The 16,483-nt window shown below is 48.1% G+C and overlaps 5 protein-coding genes across 5 annotated transcripts; 2 read left to right on the forward strand and 3 right to left on the reverse strand.

The window, feature by feature from the left end:
- Positions 1 to 749: 749 nt before the first annotated feature.
- On the reverse strand, positions 750 to 2,199 carry BP5553_08948 (uncharacterized protein; the record flags this gene model as incomplete). The annotated part of the gene is made up of 5 exons (XM_032017571.1): positions 750 to 981; positions 1,027 to 1,081; positions 1,134 to 1,243; positions 1,292 to 1,911; positions 2,074 to 2,199. 5 exons carry the CDS (start codon positions 2,197 to 2,199, stop codon positions 750 to 752), a joined length of 1,143 nt encoding a protein of 380 aa, XP_031866214.1.
- Positions 2,200 to 4,818: 2,619 nt separating this feature from the next.
- Positions 4,819 to 5,643, forward strand: BP5553_08949 (Uncharacterized protein; the record flags this gene model as incomplete). Its single annotated transcript, XM_032017572.1, has 2 exons — positions 4,819 to 5,250; positions 5,311 to 5,643. 2 exons carry the CDS (start codon positions 4,819 to 4,821, stop codon positions 5,641 to 5,643), a joined length of 765 nt encoding a protein of 254 aa, XP_031866215.1.
- A 150-nt stretch (positions 5,644 to 5,793) lies between these two features.
- Positions 5,794 to 9,526, reverse strand: BP5553_08950 (Uncharacterized protein; the record flags this gene model as incomplete). Its single annotated transcript, XM_032017573.1, has 4 exons — positions 5,794 to 5,851; positions 5,904 to 6,004; positions 6,055 to 9,324; positions 9,434 to 9,526. 4 exons carry the CDS (start codon positions 9,524 to 9,526, stop codon positions 5,794 to 5,796), a joined length of 3,522 nt encoding a protein of 1,173 aa, XP_031866216.1.
- Positions 9,527 to 9,922: 396 nt separating this feature from the next.
- On the reverse strand, positions 9,923 to 13,444 carry BP5553_08951 (putative pre-rrna processing protein utp22 protein; the record flags this gene model as incomplete). Its single annotated transcript, XM_032017574.1, has 3 exons — positions 9,923 to 12,561; positions 12,614 to 12,989; positions 13,049 to 13,444. The coding sequence occupies 3 exons, from the start codon at positions 13,442 to 13,444 to the stop codon at positions 9,923 to 9,925; spliced, it is 3,411 nt and encodes a 1,136-aa protein (XP_031866217.1).
- Positions 13,445 to 13,906: 462 nt separating this feature from the next.
- BP5553_08952 (putative O-succinylhomoserine (Thiol)-lyase) lies at positions 13,907 to 15,946 on the forward strand (the record flags this gene model as incomplete). Its single annotated transcript, XM_032017575.1, has 3 exons — positions 13,907 to 13,954; positions 14,094 to 14,188; positions 14,257 to 15,946. The coding sequence occupies 3 exons, from the start codon at positions 13,907 to 13,909 to the stop codon at positions 15,944 to 15,946; spliced, it is 1,833 nt and encodes a 610-aa protein (XP_031866218.1).
- Between the last annotated feature and the right edge of the window lie 537 nt (positions 15,947 to 16,483).

The raw sequence follows: 16,483 nt of genomic DNA on the forward strand, positions 1-16,483 counted from the left end.
AATAACGCACTTTTCGACCCGACCCCGCTTGGTTACTACACGCTGTGATATTCCCAGGGTCCGGGTAATATATCTCGCATCCACGCATCGTTCAGAAAGTCAAAATCACCGAATGCTCCTGCGATTGGAAGATCGGGCTCGTCGCGATCATGTGCGAATTTCCCATCAGGTGGCCTCGGCTGGTCAAGATTGGTTTGTTCTTGGAAATAATTTCTCATCCAAGCCATCTTACTCCCCGCCTGAGAGTAAACGTCGACTCGATCGCTCGTATACGCATCCATTCCAAGAACTTATTTCCCTTGGTCAAATCGCCGAGCTAATGTTCCGAGAAGCTCTGTGAAGTTGATTGTCTCCTTGACCCAGGTCAAATCCCAGCCTGGATGCTCAAAAGTAGATAGTAGTTGAAGAATTCCAAGATCCCACATAAATTGACAAGACATGGTTGTCGAATAACTGTGAAGCCTAGCAACAGGTATCGTGAGCCACGTATCAAAAAAAGACTTCACAGCTTCGAGACGTGCGTAAAGATATTCAAGGCGATTGAACTCGCGAAAGGTGAATGTTGAGAGGGCTGAACACTTCGAAAGGGCGAACTTGTATAATTCAACATTGGTATTTTGGTAGCTGAGAAGGACGGACACTATTTCGAAGGTGTGTTAGGCTGTGGAACATTTTGGCCCCTGAAAAATGAGAAGAGGCTGACCATTATTATGCTGCTCTGACATTGTGTCCCTTTGGATGCCCTTGGCCTATTCCTGAAGATTTTTCACGTAAAGCAATGGGGGAACTGTAGTTGCAACGGTGTCTGATACGCCGTGCCAAGGGTTGTGGCTAATCGTCTCCCCAAACAACTGAATTCTAAGAAGCGCAACGGCATACTTGTCATCTCGATGGATTCCGGCATTACTCAAGATGTCACAGCAATCATCGTGGTATGGGGCCCATCTCGGCGATTCTAGTCGGCGGAAGAACGTCGACACGCTTCCCGTGTTAACGTGATTTTTCATGCCAGGAATGGCGACTTACATTGAAAGGATATAGTAATAGCCTAGGAGAGTACGGCGTTGCTCTATTGCTCTACCTAGTTCTGTTAGAGGCTGTATCTACATTATATACTTCTGACTTGGGCGGACCTGTTTGTTGTTTTCCGGAGGGTCGGTGCAATCCTAGATCACCCACAAGCGTACTAGCAGAAGAGAGCAGCATAGTTAAACCTGGAGCGTTGAAGAAGTGATAACAACGCCTATAATGCGTCAGTATAAGTAGCAGTAACCCGAGGCACTTACTTTACCAAGTAGAAAAAGTTAAGATGCCGAGCAGGAGGTCTATATTTCGATCTCCATTCACAAGAATTCGATCCGCAATCTGCTTCATGAAGAGCTTTCCAAGTGAGATCTGCCGAGAAGAGTTGCGAGAAGTAACGGCCATCACCGAAGTGAACAAAGATGGCTGGTCTCGACGAAGCTCCGAGGCCTTCACCGAATCCGGAATGCTGATAAATGGGAAGCTTGGGTTCATTTCATCTCGGAAAATTCGCAATAGCTGGTTAGCATCTTTAGAGCCAAGATCAATTGGGGGTAGCCGATATATGTCAGCCCTCATGTCTTTGGCACTCTCCGGTGGAAGGCCGAACCGTATTTCAAGGGACCCCCCAACTAGGAGTCGATTATCCCAGTGTCTTGCTTGATCGGGTGCAGGGATATTGGAATCAATTGTTTGAACCATAGAAAGCGATAAACCCGAGTTCGCGTTCCCATCGATAGGCGTGGCAGTTATTGACCGAATTGGTGTTTCTCTCGCACCGATTTCATGCGACGTAAGTAAACTAACAATGCCATCTAGTTCTTCTTCGAGCTTATCAACACGATTCTTCGACAGGCGACTGGATGAAGGCGTAGATTTGTGGATTCCCTAGCGGAGGAACTTTTTACCCTTTTTCAGTATGCTTTCTTTTCTTGGGTTGCGCCTTCATGGGAACGCTGGTCCGCTCGCAAACTTTCTGCAGACGATGGCATCTATACCCAATAAGCTACAATTCCGAATGGGAAAGGAACAATGCAACCTTAGACAGACAGTACCCAATTCTAGGCTACCAACACATCCTGCGTTGGATCGAGCGCAATGAGTGCAGGCGCGCAGAACGACACCTGCTTCATTTGAGGATGGTGGAGCTGACGGGCCCGCGTGGTCGACTTCCATGGTGGCTTCCATAACTACGAGGTTTCTTAGCCACAGGAACCGTGGTATATACGAGTAATTAAACCCTGCTCATTATCACGAGGAGGATGGAGGAAGAGCTGCTTGAATGCTTCCATCCAACACTTGAAACTGACGCTGACTAAGTTTTGCGATCCGGCGCGCCGCTCCCGCTTCCGCTGAAGGCCCGTAAGGTAAGGTATACATACATACGTGTATATATCCCTTGGGTTGTGTTCTCTCTTGGCCCCGTCGAGGTTGGGCCTGGTAGTACCAGATCGATGACAAGATCCTCTGTGCCCTCAAGAATAATGAACTAACGGGTCCGTCCAATGCCCACCCGAATGTATCAATTGTCGATGCCTCGATCCCTCCGATGATTCCAGGCGCGACGCATGTCGTGGCTAATTTAAACCCATTAAATAAACTAATATATATTCTAGGAGGGAAAGATATTAACAGGTATAGAATATTAACCGTTGCATATGGCAATCCTATAGCCTTCAAATGCTTACAGCGCTGCCATCCTATTATGTGGACCATGTGTGTTGATATAAATATGGACGAGACCGACACTGTATTTTTGATTCTATTAATGTAACCTTTGGGCTAAATGGGAGAAAGGCACGAAAATTAAAGAAATCGGCGACTTTATGAATGCTGCCACTCTGGTATTCCTACTGTGGCGACTATTACTACGAAGCTCGGCCTGGTGTTCGAAGTGAGACGTTAGACCGTCTCCATTATTCTCTGAGCAACAGAAAGGTTCCAAACAACTCTCGAGATCAGGCGAGCTTCAAGCTCTCGAATTAGCGAGTGAATATCTCAGCTATGTTCCGGATCTCGGTCTCGCAACCCGCCAACTTGACCCTCTCAGCATTCTGCAACCACTAGAGAACGAGCGCCTCTACACGTCTAGGATCAACTCGTAATTAGATTCAGTATAGACTTTTGAATGTTCCTACAAGATATCGGTGATTGGTCTGTCAGCAGGAACCGGGCGGGTACGATGTAGGTATCACAGAGACCATGCAACCAATACTGGTGTATGGTGCTTGCTGCACGGCCGAACTCCCTTTCTCCAAAGCACCATTCATGATTTTGGCCGTATCCGACATTTTATGTAATATCCACCTTCAGCAAGGGATTCCTTTCCGGCCTTTGCTGGTGTTGAGTTGGGAATAAAGTATCGCTTTAAACAGATTCATACATATTTCGCTGCTTCGTAAATCTTGTTGCAGAGTCTACGCCAACCACAAATAACTTTAATATCAAAATCAACACTAGTAACTGGAAGTCATTAGCAGTGCTTGGTATTGCGCAAACGTCGGGAACCTGCCTCCAGTGCGATAAGTAGTAAGCGAAAACCGAAGAGTATCAGTTCCACTTTGCGGAATGCCACCCGGGAAAGTTGACTTCTGGTATTCATCGCCAGTTGTAACTTCTTGGGGTTCAAATTGCCTTGTTCCAGCTTCTAAATACCCCGAATAACATACAGTGGGTCAATGACATCTCCCAAAGACTTCAACATTTGCCTTCCCTCGGAACTCCTGACTATAGGGTGACATGACAATAGACTTTGCAAAACGGGATTGCTCCATCAAGCTTCAAGCCGAGAATGGTCATGCAGGCTAACTAGAAAAATAGAAATATCCTAAGCTGTCATTAGCATAGAAATCGGCTAGATCATCTGTCAAGGGTTAACGGCCGGATGGGAACCAAGTATCGAAGACACCAGAGTCCCGTTATAGAGTGAAAACCTTGCTTTTTAATTTAGTACCAGCCTTTTGTCTAGCCGCATCTTCTATACGGCTCGAAACTCACAAAAGGTCATCATCGCTGTCAGAATTTGGCTGCTCGTCGTCGAAAAGAATGTAGTAATCAGGTACTTTATGACCCCACTAGAGCTGCCTTGATGAACACTAGTATCGATATCCTACATATAGCGATAATATTTCATTTCTTCTGAGGTAGGGTAGGTTGATACCTGGCCATTTTGAACTACTTCAACAGCCTCGGCTGCCATATCCTTTATCCCCATATACCATCGAGCTTCCATAAGCGACTAAATCATATCCTTCCTTAGATCTCTCTGAGAGCTTGAGAACTATCGCATGGCCCTCTTCCCTGACAAATAGCCCTTTTGCCTCCGGCCCGGCCACCACGCTATACCATGCCTAATAGCGTTTCTGGTCTTCAAATAAACCGGTTGCATTTGAAGGATGCACCTATCTGGCGCTTTGTAGAATTGAGATTTGTGTGATAGCTTGAGGCAACGGGTTAAAAACAGCACATTAGCAAGTACACATCCTTCCATTCAATTGCCAGATCAAGGAATTCCTCTCTCCTAATATCATGGCGTGTCATTTTCTCCGTGCGCCAGAGTATCCCTCTAGTTTAATTATCCTCCGTATATATTATAGTATTTGGACTGTATAGAAAACTGTGGCTCGGTGGCAAGCGAGAAAAAAAGGGGGTATGGGGTATAGGGGTTGGATGACTTATGTCTGAGTAATGCGTCTTGAAATCCCGTTCCGCACCAGGCGTGCCCATTACGCCGCCGTACTTAACATCATTCAACTATCACTCGATATCTCCTTATCATTTTCACAACCCAACACAATGGCATCGAAGTCTACCACTGGCCTTTTCCTCCGCGGGTTTATATCTACGCCTAAACCACGATGTTCAGCACGGCCGTACCATTCATATACTCACCCCCCCCCTCCAGGGCCCTTCACGCCCGTTGAAACAGCCATCCTCTCGGCCTCCCTCCCACACATCCCCACCCACGGGTTCACCCACACAACGCTCTCGCTGGGCGCAAAAGACGCATCCTATATCGATGCATCCACCAATCTCTTCCCGCGTGGCGCATTCAGTATCGTGCACTACCACCTCGTAACACAACGCGCTGCGCTTTCCAAACATAAGCACATACTCGAGACTTCCTCGCAACCAGGAGCAAAACCACCTGGGATTGGGGCGAAAGTCAAGGCGTTGGTGTGGGAACGACTGATGGCAAATAAGGGTGTGATACATCGGTGGCAGGAGGTTGGAATTCCTCCTAAAACTACTTATTGACAATTACTGACCAAAAGTATGATTGTATAGGCATTGGCACTCATGGCGCAACCTTCCAACATCCCAACGTCTATATCAGAGCTCTCGTCTTTATCGGATGAGATCTGGTTTCTGGCGGGCGATACATCAGTCGATTCCAGCTGGTACACAAAACGCGCCTCGCTAGCCACTATATATGCGTCGACCGAGTTGTTCATGACGACTGATAAGTCACCGGACTATAGCAAGACGAGGGAGTTTATGGATCGGAGGTTCGAGGATTCGAGGGTGCTGGGGACTGTAGTTGGGAGTGTTGCGGAATGGGTTGGTTTTACAGCACACGCTGGCCTGAATGTTATGAGGAGTAAAGGTGTAAGGGTTTAGGGGTCACAAATATAATGGGGTCACAAATAGGGTGCATAGAGTGTATATTACCAAGGTGTAAAATTATCATTTATAATGGCCGGTATGATTGTACAGATACAAATTCTTACAGAGCCACACAACGCCCCCCACCCCCTTACCAGATCCTGTTTAGTCATCTTGTAACATCTCATCTATCCGCCTCTGTTTGTCCCGGGGATCAGTCAATCTAAAGATAATAATTAGCAAAATTCCGTAGAGCCGAGGGTGGTTTCACGAACTTGATAATATGCACATCCTCGGCATCAGCAGCACCAGCTCCGAGCGCTTTTGGCGTAATTAGGATGAATTGGCGCCCAACCGAGCGTCGGGCTGCACTGATCTATTTTTAATTAGTAACTTGCTGAGGATATATTTAAGTATAGAACTTACTATCATCTTCGTACTGACATCTCTATTGACGTCGTCCATGAAGACATCAAATTCGTCGAGACACCTAAGCGGCGCCCCCATTGCCTCCCAAAGAGACAGGAGCAAGCAAATAGAGCAGAACGATTTCTCTCCTCCAGAAAGTGTCTTGGTCTGTCGGCCCCGACTGCTCTTCGTTGTTTCGTCAGGCTCGACATGCACATCAAGCTGTTTGGCAACATGATCGATCGTGAGCTTTCCCCTAAATGCTCGCTCACTGAGGAGGTAGTTGAAGTTGATACGAGATCTCGCAGAGATATGTCTCTGGAAACGTCGGAACATACTGATCCGTTTCATAAATGAAAGCTTTAGAAGTTGCAGTATTTCTTGGAGTTCGTCTCTGTGGACCTTCGAGGCCTCATATACCTTCTTAGCTTCCAATGCCTGCTCGTTAATCTCGTGGTCGCTTCCACCAAGCCTTTTGTTGTAGGCTTTAAGTTGGTCCCGAATAGCGTTGATCTGGGCATCCAAACTAGCAGGCGTCTGACCCTCATCCACTGGCACCCTAGCAGAAATTTTGCTGGCCTGTTCAGTAAAACTCGCTACCTGCTCGGTTTGCTGCTCTAATTTCCGTTCAGCGCGAGCCTTTTCGCCCTGAAAATCTTCAATTAAGGCAATGGCAAGATTTTTCTCCTCGAGAGCAATCTTGCGAGCTTGTTCCGTGTTCCTTACTTTGAGTTGGGCCTTTCTGAGTTTAGCCTCATGATCAGCTAGACGTTCCTTGACAGAATCGAGCTCTCGTCTCCGGGCAAGTGCTTGGTTGTTCAATTGCTCCATTTCCAAGCCGATGTTGCCATACGATTCTTGGTCTATTGATAAATCGCGCTCTGCCTCTGCCAAGAACCCCCTAAGAGCATCGAGGCGGCCGTCCTCGATAGTGTCTCGGTCAAGCTCCGCCTGCAAGGCTTCGACGTGGTCGTTCGCTCTCTGGATATCGATCTTGAGGTCTGTATAGGCGCGTTTGTGCTGCATGATCGCGTGCTCACATCTTTGTATTTTTGTGCGCGCCTGATTACATTCGCTTTCAAGTCGATTCTTCTCGCGCTCGAGCTGGTTTAAGCTCTCCCGCTGGTACGCAATTTGGCTGTCGACGTCTGTTTTCATCCGTGGTCGTCGTCGTAGGTTATAATGCACAGGGATTATTTCAGAGTTAGAATTTCGTCCCATCCAACCTAGTCGATGTCCTACATCCCTTCTCTTGTCGTGAAGAGTAAAACATTGTCTGACATTGCGGGGTTTTGGACCATCAAACATGATCTTACTACCTTCTTCTCGGCTGCTGATGAGAAGTGATTGTTCGATAGCCTGTCCGATTATTAATTGGTTCCTTACAAGATCGTTGTCGATATCTAGGACCCTTAAAATTGTTTCATATCGTGGATCAGGCTCATGTCCAGTCGTATTGATAATTTGATGATTGCCAATTAGGATCGGGAAATCCATGTTAAGTTGCCGCTTCATGCTAGATAACAGTTGCTGATCAGACTTTTTTGTCACAATAAACCCATTTAAAGTGTTGCCCACGGTTGTTTCGATCATGTTCGACCAAATCGGTTTCAGCAACTTGATATGCATGCCAATAGGCCCCACTGGCTTCTCTCGAAACCTCCGCTCACTCTGAATCATTCTTAGCAATTGAGGCATCTTAGCATCATATCCTGCCATGACATTTTCTTGATTTTGGCCAAGCTCTTGCAGCCGTCGTTGGACACTTTCGACCTCACGGCGTTTGGCTAATAGAGAACCCGTTAACTTCTCGAGTTCTTCTTCGCTAGCTCGATGGTTTTCTTGAAGTGTAGGACCTTCATCCTCATTGTGTTTACGAGCAGTCTCCGCGTCTGCAGCACATTTTTCAGCCTCGTGAATCTCGGCTTGCTTCCGAGCCTGAGCACCACCATTGGCATCCTCCATCCGTCCCATTTCCGTCTCAATGTCCTTTTTGTAGCTGTCGACCTTCTTTTGCCCAGCAAGGAGACTGTTTTTGATTTCGCGCCGTTGGGTATGGACTTTTTCAATCTCTTTTCTCACAGCGTCATGTGCATTCTTAGCAGCTTCCTCATCCTCTTTCATTGGGGCAAGTTCCTCCTCAACCTGTCGTTCGGTTTCCTTGGCTCGCTCTAAAGCCTCGTCCATATGCTGGAATACCTGGCCCTTCTCTTCCGCCTTCCGCTCCTGCTCTTGTATTCTTGCATGAGCTGTAGCCAGTGCGGATTTCTTCTCGTCTAGTATTGCCTCCACCTCTTCTACCTGCGACCAAGCTGCTTGTCTTTGTAGAGATCGGGCCTTCTCTCTCATCTTCTCGTGTTGCTGGACTATCAATGCTTTTTGCTTCGCAGCCTCCCAGGCTTTTTTGAGTTCACATATATCCCCTGCGGAATCTTTCAGCTTTCCGTCGATCTGGTCGCAGGTATCAGATACCAGCTTGTAGTCGTTATCTAGGGCTTCTAACTGAACACCCTCTACAAAGAACTTATACTTTTGGACCGGCGTTGATTGTGTAATGAATGACTTTGCGGCATCTTGGGTGAGTACGTTCATGGGGTTATCCACTTGAAGTTGATAATATTCGATAATATCATCAACATCACTCTTCTTCGACGAGATGATTCTGCCCATAGCATTCTTTAACTTATATCCACTGCTGCCAGTCTTCGAGAAATGGCGCTCGACAATAATCGAGTGTCCATAAACATCTGGTTGATAGGCGTCATTGCCATGGTTTTTGAGTTTAACAACTAGAACGGCTTGATCCCGGCCACTTTTTATCAAGCTCTTTAGACTGGCGCCTCGATTCGTCGACGCTGCTTTGCCTCCAAGACACAAAGTGATGGCGGTTAATATGGCGCTCTTTCCGCTCCCGTTCAGACCGACGACGAAATTGATGAGGGGTCCGAGCTGGACGTGCAGTCTATCGTGGCACATGAAGTTGAAGCATGTTATCTCCTCAATAATGGCATTGTCGGCTGCGTGATTATCTCCAATTTGTTGAGTTCGAGCGAGGAATCTTTGTGTTGCCCGCGCGTCGTCCAAATCCGGGTTTTGTAGATGTTTAAAGCCCCCATCTCGCATGATCTCATATTGTGTGCTTCCAGGCAGAACGGACATGTCGCCTCGCTCGGGTTCGGGTGAACTTGCGTCGTCAACGGTGGAAGAAGGGGCTGGACTTGGTTCGCGGCCATTTGGAGGTCCAGAGGTAGGGCTTTGGTTGATAGAAAGTCGAGCTTTCTTACGATGCTAGGCCATTTTAATTGATTAGCGAATAAGAAATTCACGATCGGAATACACGATGGAACTTAGGATCTAAGTTCCTGCCTCGTGATATCTTCACTGGAGCAATACTCACAATATCTGGCTGTAGGCTGGAGCTGGCACTCTCAACCGCTATAATTTCACCATCTACATCGGCGTCGCGACGCGAGCGCTTCTGAGGGGCCATACCGATTCCGATTCCGCTCAGGCTTTCCAAATGCGCGAATTATACGTAGATGTATGTCTGGGGTTGGGGCTGAAGCTGAAGCTGAAGTTGAACGTTTGCTTCTACTCCGCGGGAGGCAATTTGCGGCGCTTGAAGTTCGACGCGACGGTTGACGCGCTGAAGTGGTTCGCGGTTCGTGCGTTGACGTACTACGCACACCCCGCGGAGCCGAGGCTCCTTGAAATACTTCGAAGTACAGGACTCAGCTAGGCGGGATACACTACATTTAATAATATCTATATATTATTCCTTTCTCTCTAAACAACTCCAGCTTTTTAATGAAATGAACACCTTGCCCACATGATAGTACTAAAGGGCGCGAGGAGACCAGTGCGAAAGGTGACGGAGGCTCTAATTCTAATGAACCTCTATACGTGAAATCATATCTCCACCAAGCCTCGCAATCTCTGACAATATCGCTGACTTATCCATCTCCACCTCATTCTCCCCATCATTCTCCTTCTCCTTACCACTGCCGCCGGAGACCTTGGTCGCATATGCTAGGTTCACCTTGAACGGCCGGGAAGAGACCGCCTGCGGATTCCACAGACCTGCAATGACGGTCGGCGCCGCCTGGCTATGGAAGAAGACAACATGGCTTGTGTACAAACTCCCAACCTCGTTAAGGAATAGCTCTACCGGTTGGTAACCAACAAGATCCAAGTTGGCCTTTGACTGTACCTCGAGGTTCTTGAATCTTTGTCGCGAGGATTCTTTTTGTTTTAGACGCCCCGTGAAACCTTTGGAGAGGTGGATGACAAAATCGTAGTCAGTTGTTGATGCCGCAAATAACGACCTTTGATCTAGTTCAAGGCCCTTATGCTTGACCAACTTATACGCAGAACTAGCCAGAGCACTCATACGTGCAGCGACCACCTTTGAAGGCCCTGTGTCGGTAAATGCAATCCCACTTGTATCGTGGCTGGATGCAGCTACAAGCACAGTCCGATTCATGCCCGGATCAATCTTCCTCCAAGCGTCTAGCCGAGTGTTGATGGATGCAACGTCCTCGCCCGTCATGGTTCCAGAAAAGTCGACAACGAGAGGCATAAGCCGCCAATCCCATCGCGATATAAACATCAGTGTTCTTAGAAAGCCTGTCATTACAGACGATGGTGCCCGCCACGGGTAAGGCTGCAAAAAAGTGCGGGATACAATAAGCTCGATGAGCTCGTCGCTAATATGCCCAGATAGCATGTGACGATCAAACCATAACTTCGTCAACCGAATCGTCGGCGACAGGAGGGGGAAACGAGTGCAATGTGTTGCAATGGATTGGGCTAGTAGCGGGAGTTGAATAAACATCCTCTTATACGTCGACATTGCTGACACTGCATCTTCCCGGGTTTGAGGATCTGCCGACTTATCTTTGATAATGCGCTCGAGTAGAGCTTGTTCCCGATCGTTGTGAATCCGTAGCCGAAACACAGCCCCGGACTCGTATATCACGTCCAAGAAGGCGCAATTTTGTAGAGGTTGGTCTCCGTTCTCTAGACCAAGTCGGGTCTCAATGATATTATTAGATTCCTGAAGAAGGGCACCGATTTTAAGTAGAAACGCGATCTTTGTGCGTTGAATTGCAACAATGCCATCTGGCCATCTCCCGGATCCTTCGAACTGAATCAAAACATCGGCAGGTGTCTGGAGGGGATGGTGGGGGCTAAATGATGGTGGCTCAATGGAAGTGTACCGTAGTTGAGGACTGATTGGTGATAACTGCCTCAATTGCAGCGGCAACCCTTCTAAATTTGTGACGTCTTTCTGGAAGACCTGAAAAGCCTGTTTAAGAACATCAAATAGCTTTCCAGCTATGCCAGGAGAAGCCAACGCCGTTTCAAACCCCTCTCCGATGAAGCTAAGACCTCCGGCCACCTCTATGCCGAAATGGCGAGCGACGAGGTAAGATACAATGTCCTGGAAGATCGAGGAGGTTGAACCGGCCTTCCAGACGAGACTCTCGAGGATACTCCCATCCTTGAATCGCCGTAGCTCTGCTTTTTCCCCCCAGAAATTTTGAAACTTGGCCGCCTTCTTTCGCTCCTCTGCAGATGGGCCGTGGTCAACAAGTCGGCCTATATTTAGAGGATCGAAAATAACTGCAACCAGCAAAGAGTTCTCCGAAACAGGTGGTCCGGATGACTTGATTGACCAGGCAGACGGCTTTGATATCTTGATGTCAATTAATCTTACCCTATCTGTCAAACCTTCCCGCAAGACATCATATATGCGGTGACCAAAGCTCATCATATCTGATGTGTGATCACAGTGCACCAAACCACCTGGATTTCTTGGCACTGGGACGCGCACTATGCAATCGTATCTCTGCAAAGCCTGTGAAGTTCGCTGTGTGAACGTTGGCTCAAATTGATCGAATGTTTCGTCATTAAGCATTTCTAATGAGATTGCAGTTTCATCTCGTAAAAGCCCGTATGACCAAGGTGTCATCTTGTATAGCAAGTTTTGGCCTCTTGGGCCGTCATAAAGCATGGGGTGACCAGATTTTGAGATAATGGCTTCCGACCCTTGATAAATAACCGGCTTGTCGGCGAGGTTGTTGGTTGACAGAAATTGAAGGACAGCTTTGAACATTTGGTAGCTGCTGTATCCTGGCGAAAGAAGACTGTTACCCTTCGGGCCCCCGCCTCGCAGCAGGAGGGCCACTAGAGCAGCCCATTCGAAATGCCCGAACCCTCCTTCAGACATGCAACTTCCAAACCCTCGCTGTCGAAGCCAGATTCGGCCAAGGCGACATGTATCGAGAAAACCGTCTGACAGCTTTGATGCCGCGTGCAGGAGTTTGAGGTACGCCTCAAAATTACCGTCGGCGCGCAACGAGGCATTATAGAAGGGTGTCGGGTGGGAGGTGGAATTGCCGCCTGCTGCGTCCTTCTGACGCACTGAATTCTTCTCAGGGCGTAGTTTAGACTCAGCAAAGAAGCCTGTGGGGGCGGCGGGAATAATACGAATCTCGAATTCCGAGTGTGGCTTATCCTCATCTGCAGTGCGCTGTTAGACGTTTGATTCCCTCTCATGATGCGTGATACTGACTTGACTTGGGCTTGACTACCAATATAGGGTGTAGAGTATTCCCACCGAGGTACTTGAAACTCAGCGTATATTCGTCACGTACGACATCCTGGAGTCCAGCTGCTATACAGGCTAGATAGTACGCTCGTTTGTAGAAGTAGCGGTAATTTAAATAATCTTTTTCCTGGAAGATAGAAGCGGGCATAACGACTACCATGTCAATGGATAACACTGCATCCGTTTTAATCATGGTGTTTAGGGTGTAGCTTCCCACCACATTTATCCTAGAAGGTCGCTGATACCCCAATTTGTATGCGGCATTCTTGTCAGGCTTTGGATCAGGAAATGGGACAGAAATTTTGTGTGATTTAAAAAGGGTCTTGACACAATCCGCGGGCTTGTTTAGCAGAGTCAGCACAAATAATACTGCAAAAGACCCTATAGTACAAGACTCACAGAGAGCTCATCACTGTCCCTGATGTCTTCAATCCAGGCCTTAAGCTTGCGCAGCATATCGTCGGCCCCACGAAGCCTCCTCTCGTAATTTGGCCGCAATTCTCTTAGCATCTCGTCGACCTGCAACTTGAACATGCTTGACTTGAACAACCCTCCAGCATATAGCGCGTGCTCATCATCGTCCTTGAGCCGATTCGATAGCGAGTTTCCTTGCGCTTGCGGCTTGGACGTCGACATATCGTGTTCTAGGCTCCTTTGGTCGTCTTCAGAGGAGTTTCCGCTATCGTCGTCTAGCTGCCCCAACTTCGCATCCGGCTGCAATTCGCCCAATAAATGCGATTCATCTTTGCTGTTGGCGTGATCTAATTTCCGCCGTTTTGAAGGTATATGAGACATAATGATATCTGTATGTGGAAACAGAGTGTCGAGCACTGATTGTTTATTAGGCGGGGGAACCTTTTCACGTTTGCTTTTGGGGAAAAGATGCTGCTTTTCGCATCGGCAGAATAAAGCGGTGAAAGAAACTTTTAGCCGCGTCTAAAGGCGGGCGCCTATGGCCGCGCGGCAAGCGCCCAGGTCGCCAGGGGATGCGCGATCACGTGGTAGCGGGGTGACCAAGCCGCACCGCCGATAACGCAGCAGAACTTCGACCGCTATGTCCCCTCAAGCTTCACATTGACATTTACAACTTGGAAGTTCCACTTACTATCCGAAGTTGGGGGCATTTCTCAACCTTTAGGAGACGGCAAAGAGAAACGTTACACTGGACACGTGGAATAGCTGGAGTTGAACTGATCTGAGCTGAGCGTTAAGGACGGGGACAAAACCCAGACTGGTTTCTCCTACCCACCTTTGGCAATGTCTATTATCGAGCTCGGTGAGTCAGTACCGGCTCTCACGCCTCATGTAAGTGCCAGCCCCAGCCCCAGACCAGCGCCACTGCCCGCGACATAGTATGCCTTGGATATCTTGGCTTAGATGGGATGGAAGCCTCGATAGAAAAATACCAGCCGGGAAGCTTCTGACTCTTTTACCTCGGAACTAGGCATCGAGTGTCTCGTTACCAACCTGGGCGGACAATGTTGGCTATGAGGAGGGCCAGGCGAGAGTGCTGAGCAAAATGACGACGGGTTACCCACGGTATGTATTTAACTAAACCCTTGCAACATTTGGTTAGGTTCCACGCTCACAGTCGGCCTATGACGAAGTTTCTTCATCCACAAGGCCATTGTAGCATTCGCAGAGGATGTTGTTCAGAGATATGGTACTGGTGGCCAAGCAGCAATGCTATTCCCTTCTTTTAGGACTTCTCGAAGATGTGTAAATTTCATGCACTCTCGGGACCCGTCAATATCCCCCAATCAGATACAGCTCGTTGACCTAGTCTTGGATAAAAACAAAGTTGTATCGGAGTCCTTGGCAAAAATATCTCCTTCCGTCTCAGCAGTGATATTTCCTAAAGACTTGTTCTCGGTTGCAAAGCAATATTGGCAGCATTCAGGGGACGGTGTCTCGAGCAGGCGCGCGGAGTTCTGCCATGGCCTTTTCCGGGAAGGGATTTTGATCGACGAGAAGACTCTTCAACCGACGAAGGATAATATGAATGGTATCCAGAAATCTTGCAAAGGCCCGAGACGTTACCAAAAGGGGTCAATAGATCAGGGGATCCAAATTGCCCCGGAATGTGGCACAAAAGCGGTCGCCGCACAGCAAAGCACCCCAGATAATGATATCCCCGAGGCTCGCGAAAGCTCCCAGTTTCTTGAAGAACGTTTCGGACGCAATCTTGACGTGTCTTTCGTCGAAAATGCCAAATTAGCTATTCGCCGACGCATAGCTGGTTCTTTGATGGGGGAAACAGATCTCGCCGCCACACCAAGCCTGAATGTGACCTCGAACACACGCGGTGTTGTCGGTCTTTCGGACGATGACGTGTACTTGCATCCCTGCGGGATGAATGCTATATTTATTGCACATCAAATGCTTCTCGAAGCCAGGGGCCATCTGAAAAGCATTTCGTTTGGATTCCCTTATGTCGACACGCTCAAAATTTTGGAGAAGTTTGGTCCTGGTTGCCTCTTCTATGGGAACGGTTCGTCAGAAGACCTAGACGACCTCGAGGCTCGGTTGAAGGCAGGAGAGAAATTCTTAGCCCTATTCTGCGAGTTCCCTGGGAATCCTATGCTGAAAAGCCCCGACCTCACAAGGATTCGAGGGTTGGCCGACACCTATGGGTTTGCGGTCGTTGTTGATGAAACTATCGGAAACTTTATCAATGTCCATGTCCTTCCATATGCCGATATTGTCGTCAGCAGTTTAACAAAAATATTTTCCGGGGAATGTAATGTTATGGGGGGTAGCGCAATACTCAATCCGCGAGGGCCACACTATCACTCACTCAAGAAGATCGCAGAAGCCGAACATGAAGATAATTACTGGGCCGAAGATGTTATCTTCATGGAACGCAATAGCCGTCACTTTGTCTCTCGGATTGAGAGGATCAATGAGAATGCTGAACTTATCTGCAGTATTCTCGGAGCTCATCCGCTCGTTAAGACCGTCTATTACCCCAAGTACAATCCATCGAGAGAGTTCTATGATGCTTGCCGGACTCCAAACGGGGGATATGGCGGTCTGCTCTCGTTCGAATTCGAAAATAGAGGTCAAGCCATCGCTTTCTTTGACAGGATTGAGACAGCCAAAGGACCAAGCCTTGGGACAAATTTCACTTTGGTCTCACCCTACGTTATCCTTGCCCATTTCCTAGAGCTGGATTGGGCGGCACAGTTTGGGGTCCCTGCCGACTTGATCCGAATCAGCGTCGGACTTGAAGGTATGGATCATCTAAAGGCTATATTCCAAGATGCCTTGAAAGCCGCCGAAGGTGCTGTATCGTGATTAGACGCCATCCGACGAATGCGGGTAGTAGCCCACAGCAGAATACGACTAGGTATACATGCATGATCTAGAACATAGATGCGCGTAATGAAGGATATGCGATGCAGCATATGGGTGTGAATGATGGTATGGGAGATGATTTCGGAAATGGAACGACTATTTGAGCTTGCTGTTCATCTGTTTACCTACGAGGTAATTAGTTAGTTAGACAGGGCATGAACGGACTTGTCCTCATCGGGATGTGATGTGGCAGGTGGTTTATGTCGATTGAGCAGATGGAAATTGGAGGAATAGCTAAAGCCTTGATGATTCCCCCTACACAAGTGCAATAGAATAGTAGCTGTAATTAATACATCTTCGACCAAGTCTTGCGGTTTGCGGACACTGTCTGACGAGCCCAGCTGGCAGGCAGTTGGTCATTCCCGCGGTCATTCGATGATTCTAGCAGCCCCCATCACGTGCTCGTTTAGGGCACTCGGCAAAATTCCCTTTTGAAATTGAACTGAACCAAACTTTGCCGAACCAAAACCCCTCCGC

Source organism: Venustampulla echinocandica (genome assembly GCF_003357145.1).
Source record: "Venustampulla echinocandica strain BP 5553 chromosome Unknown scaffold_9, whole genome shotgun sequence".
Classification (NCBI taxonomy): Eukaryota; Fungi; Ascomycota; class Leotiomycetes; order Helotiales; family Pleuroascaceae; genus Venustampulla; species Venustampulla echinocandica.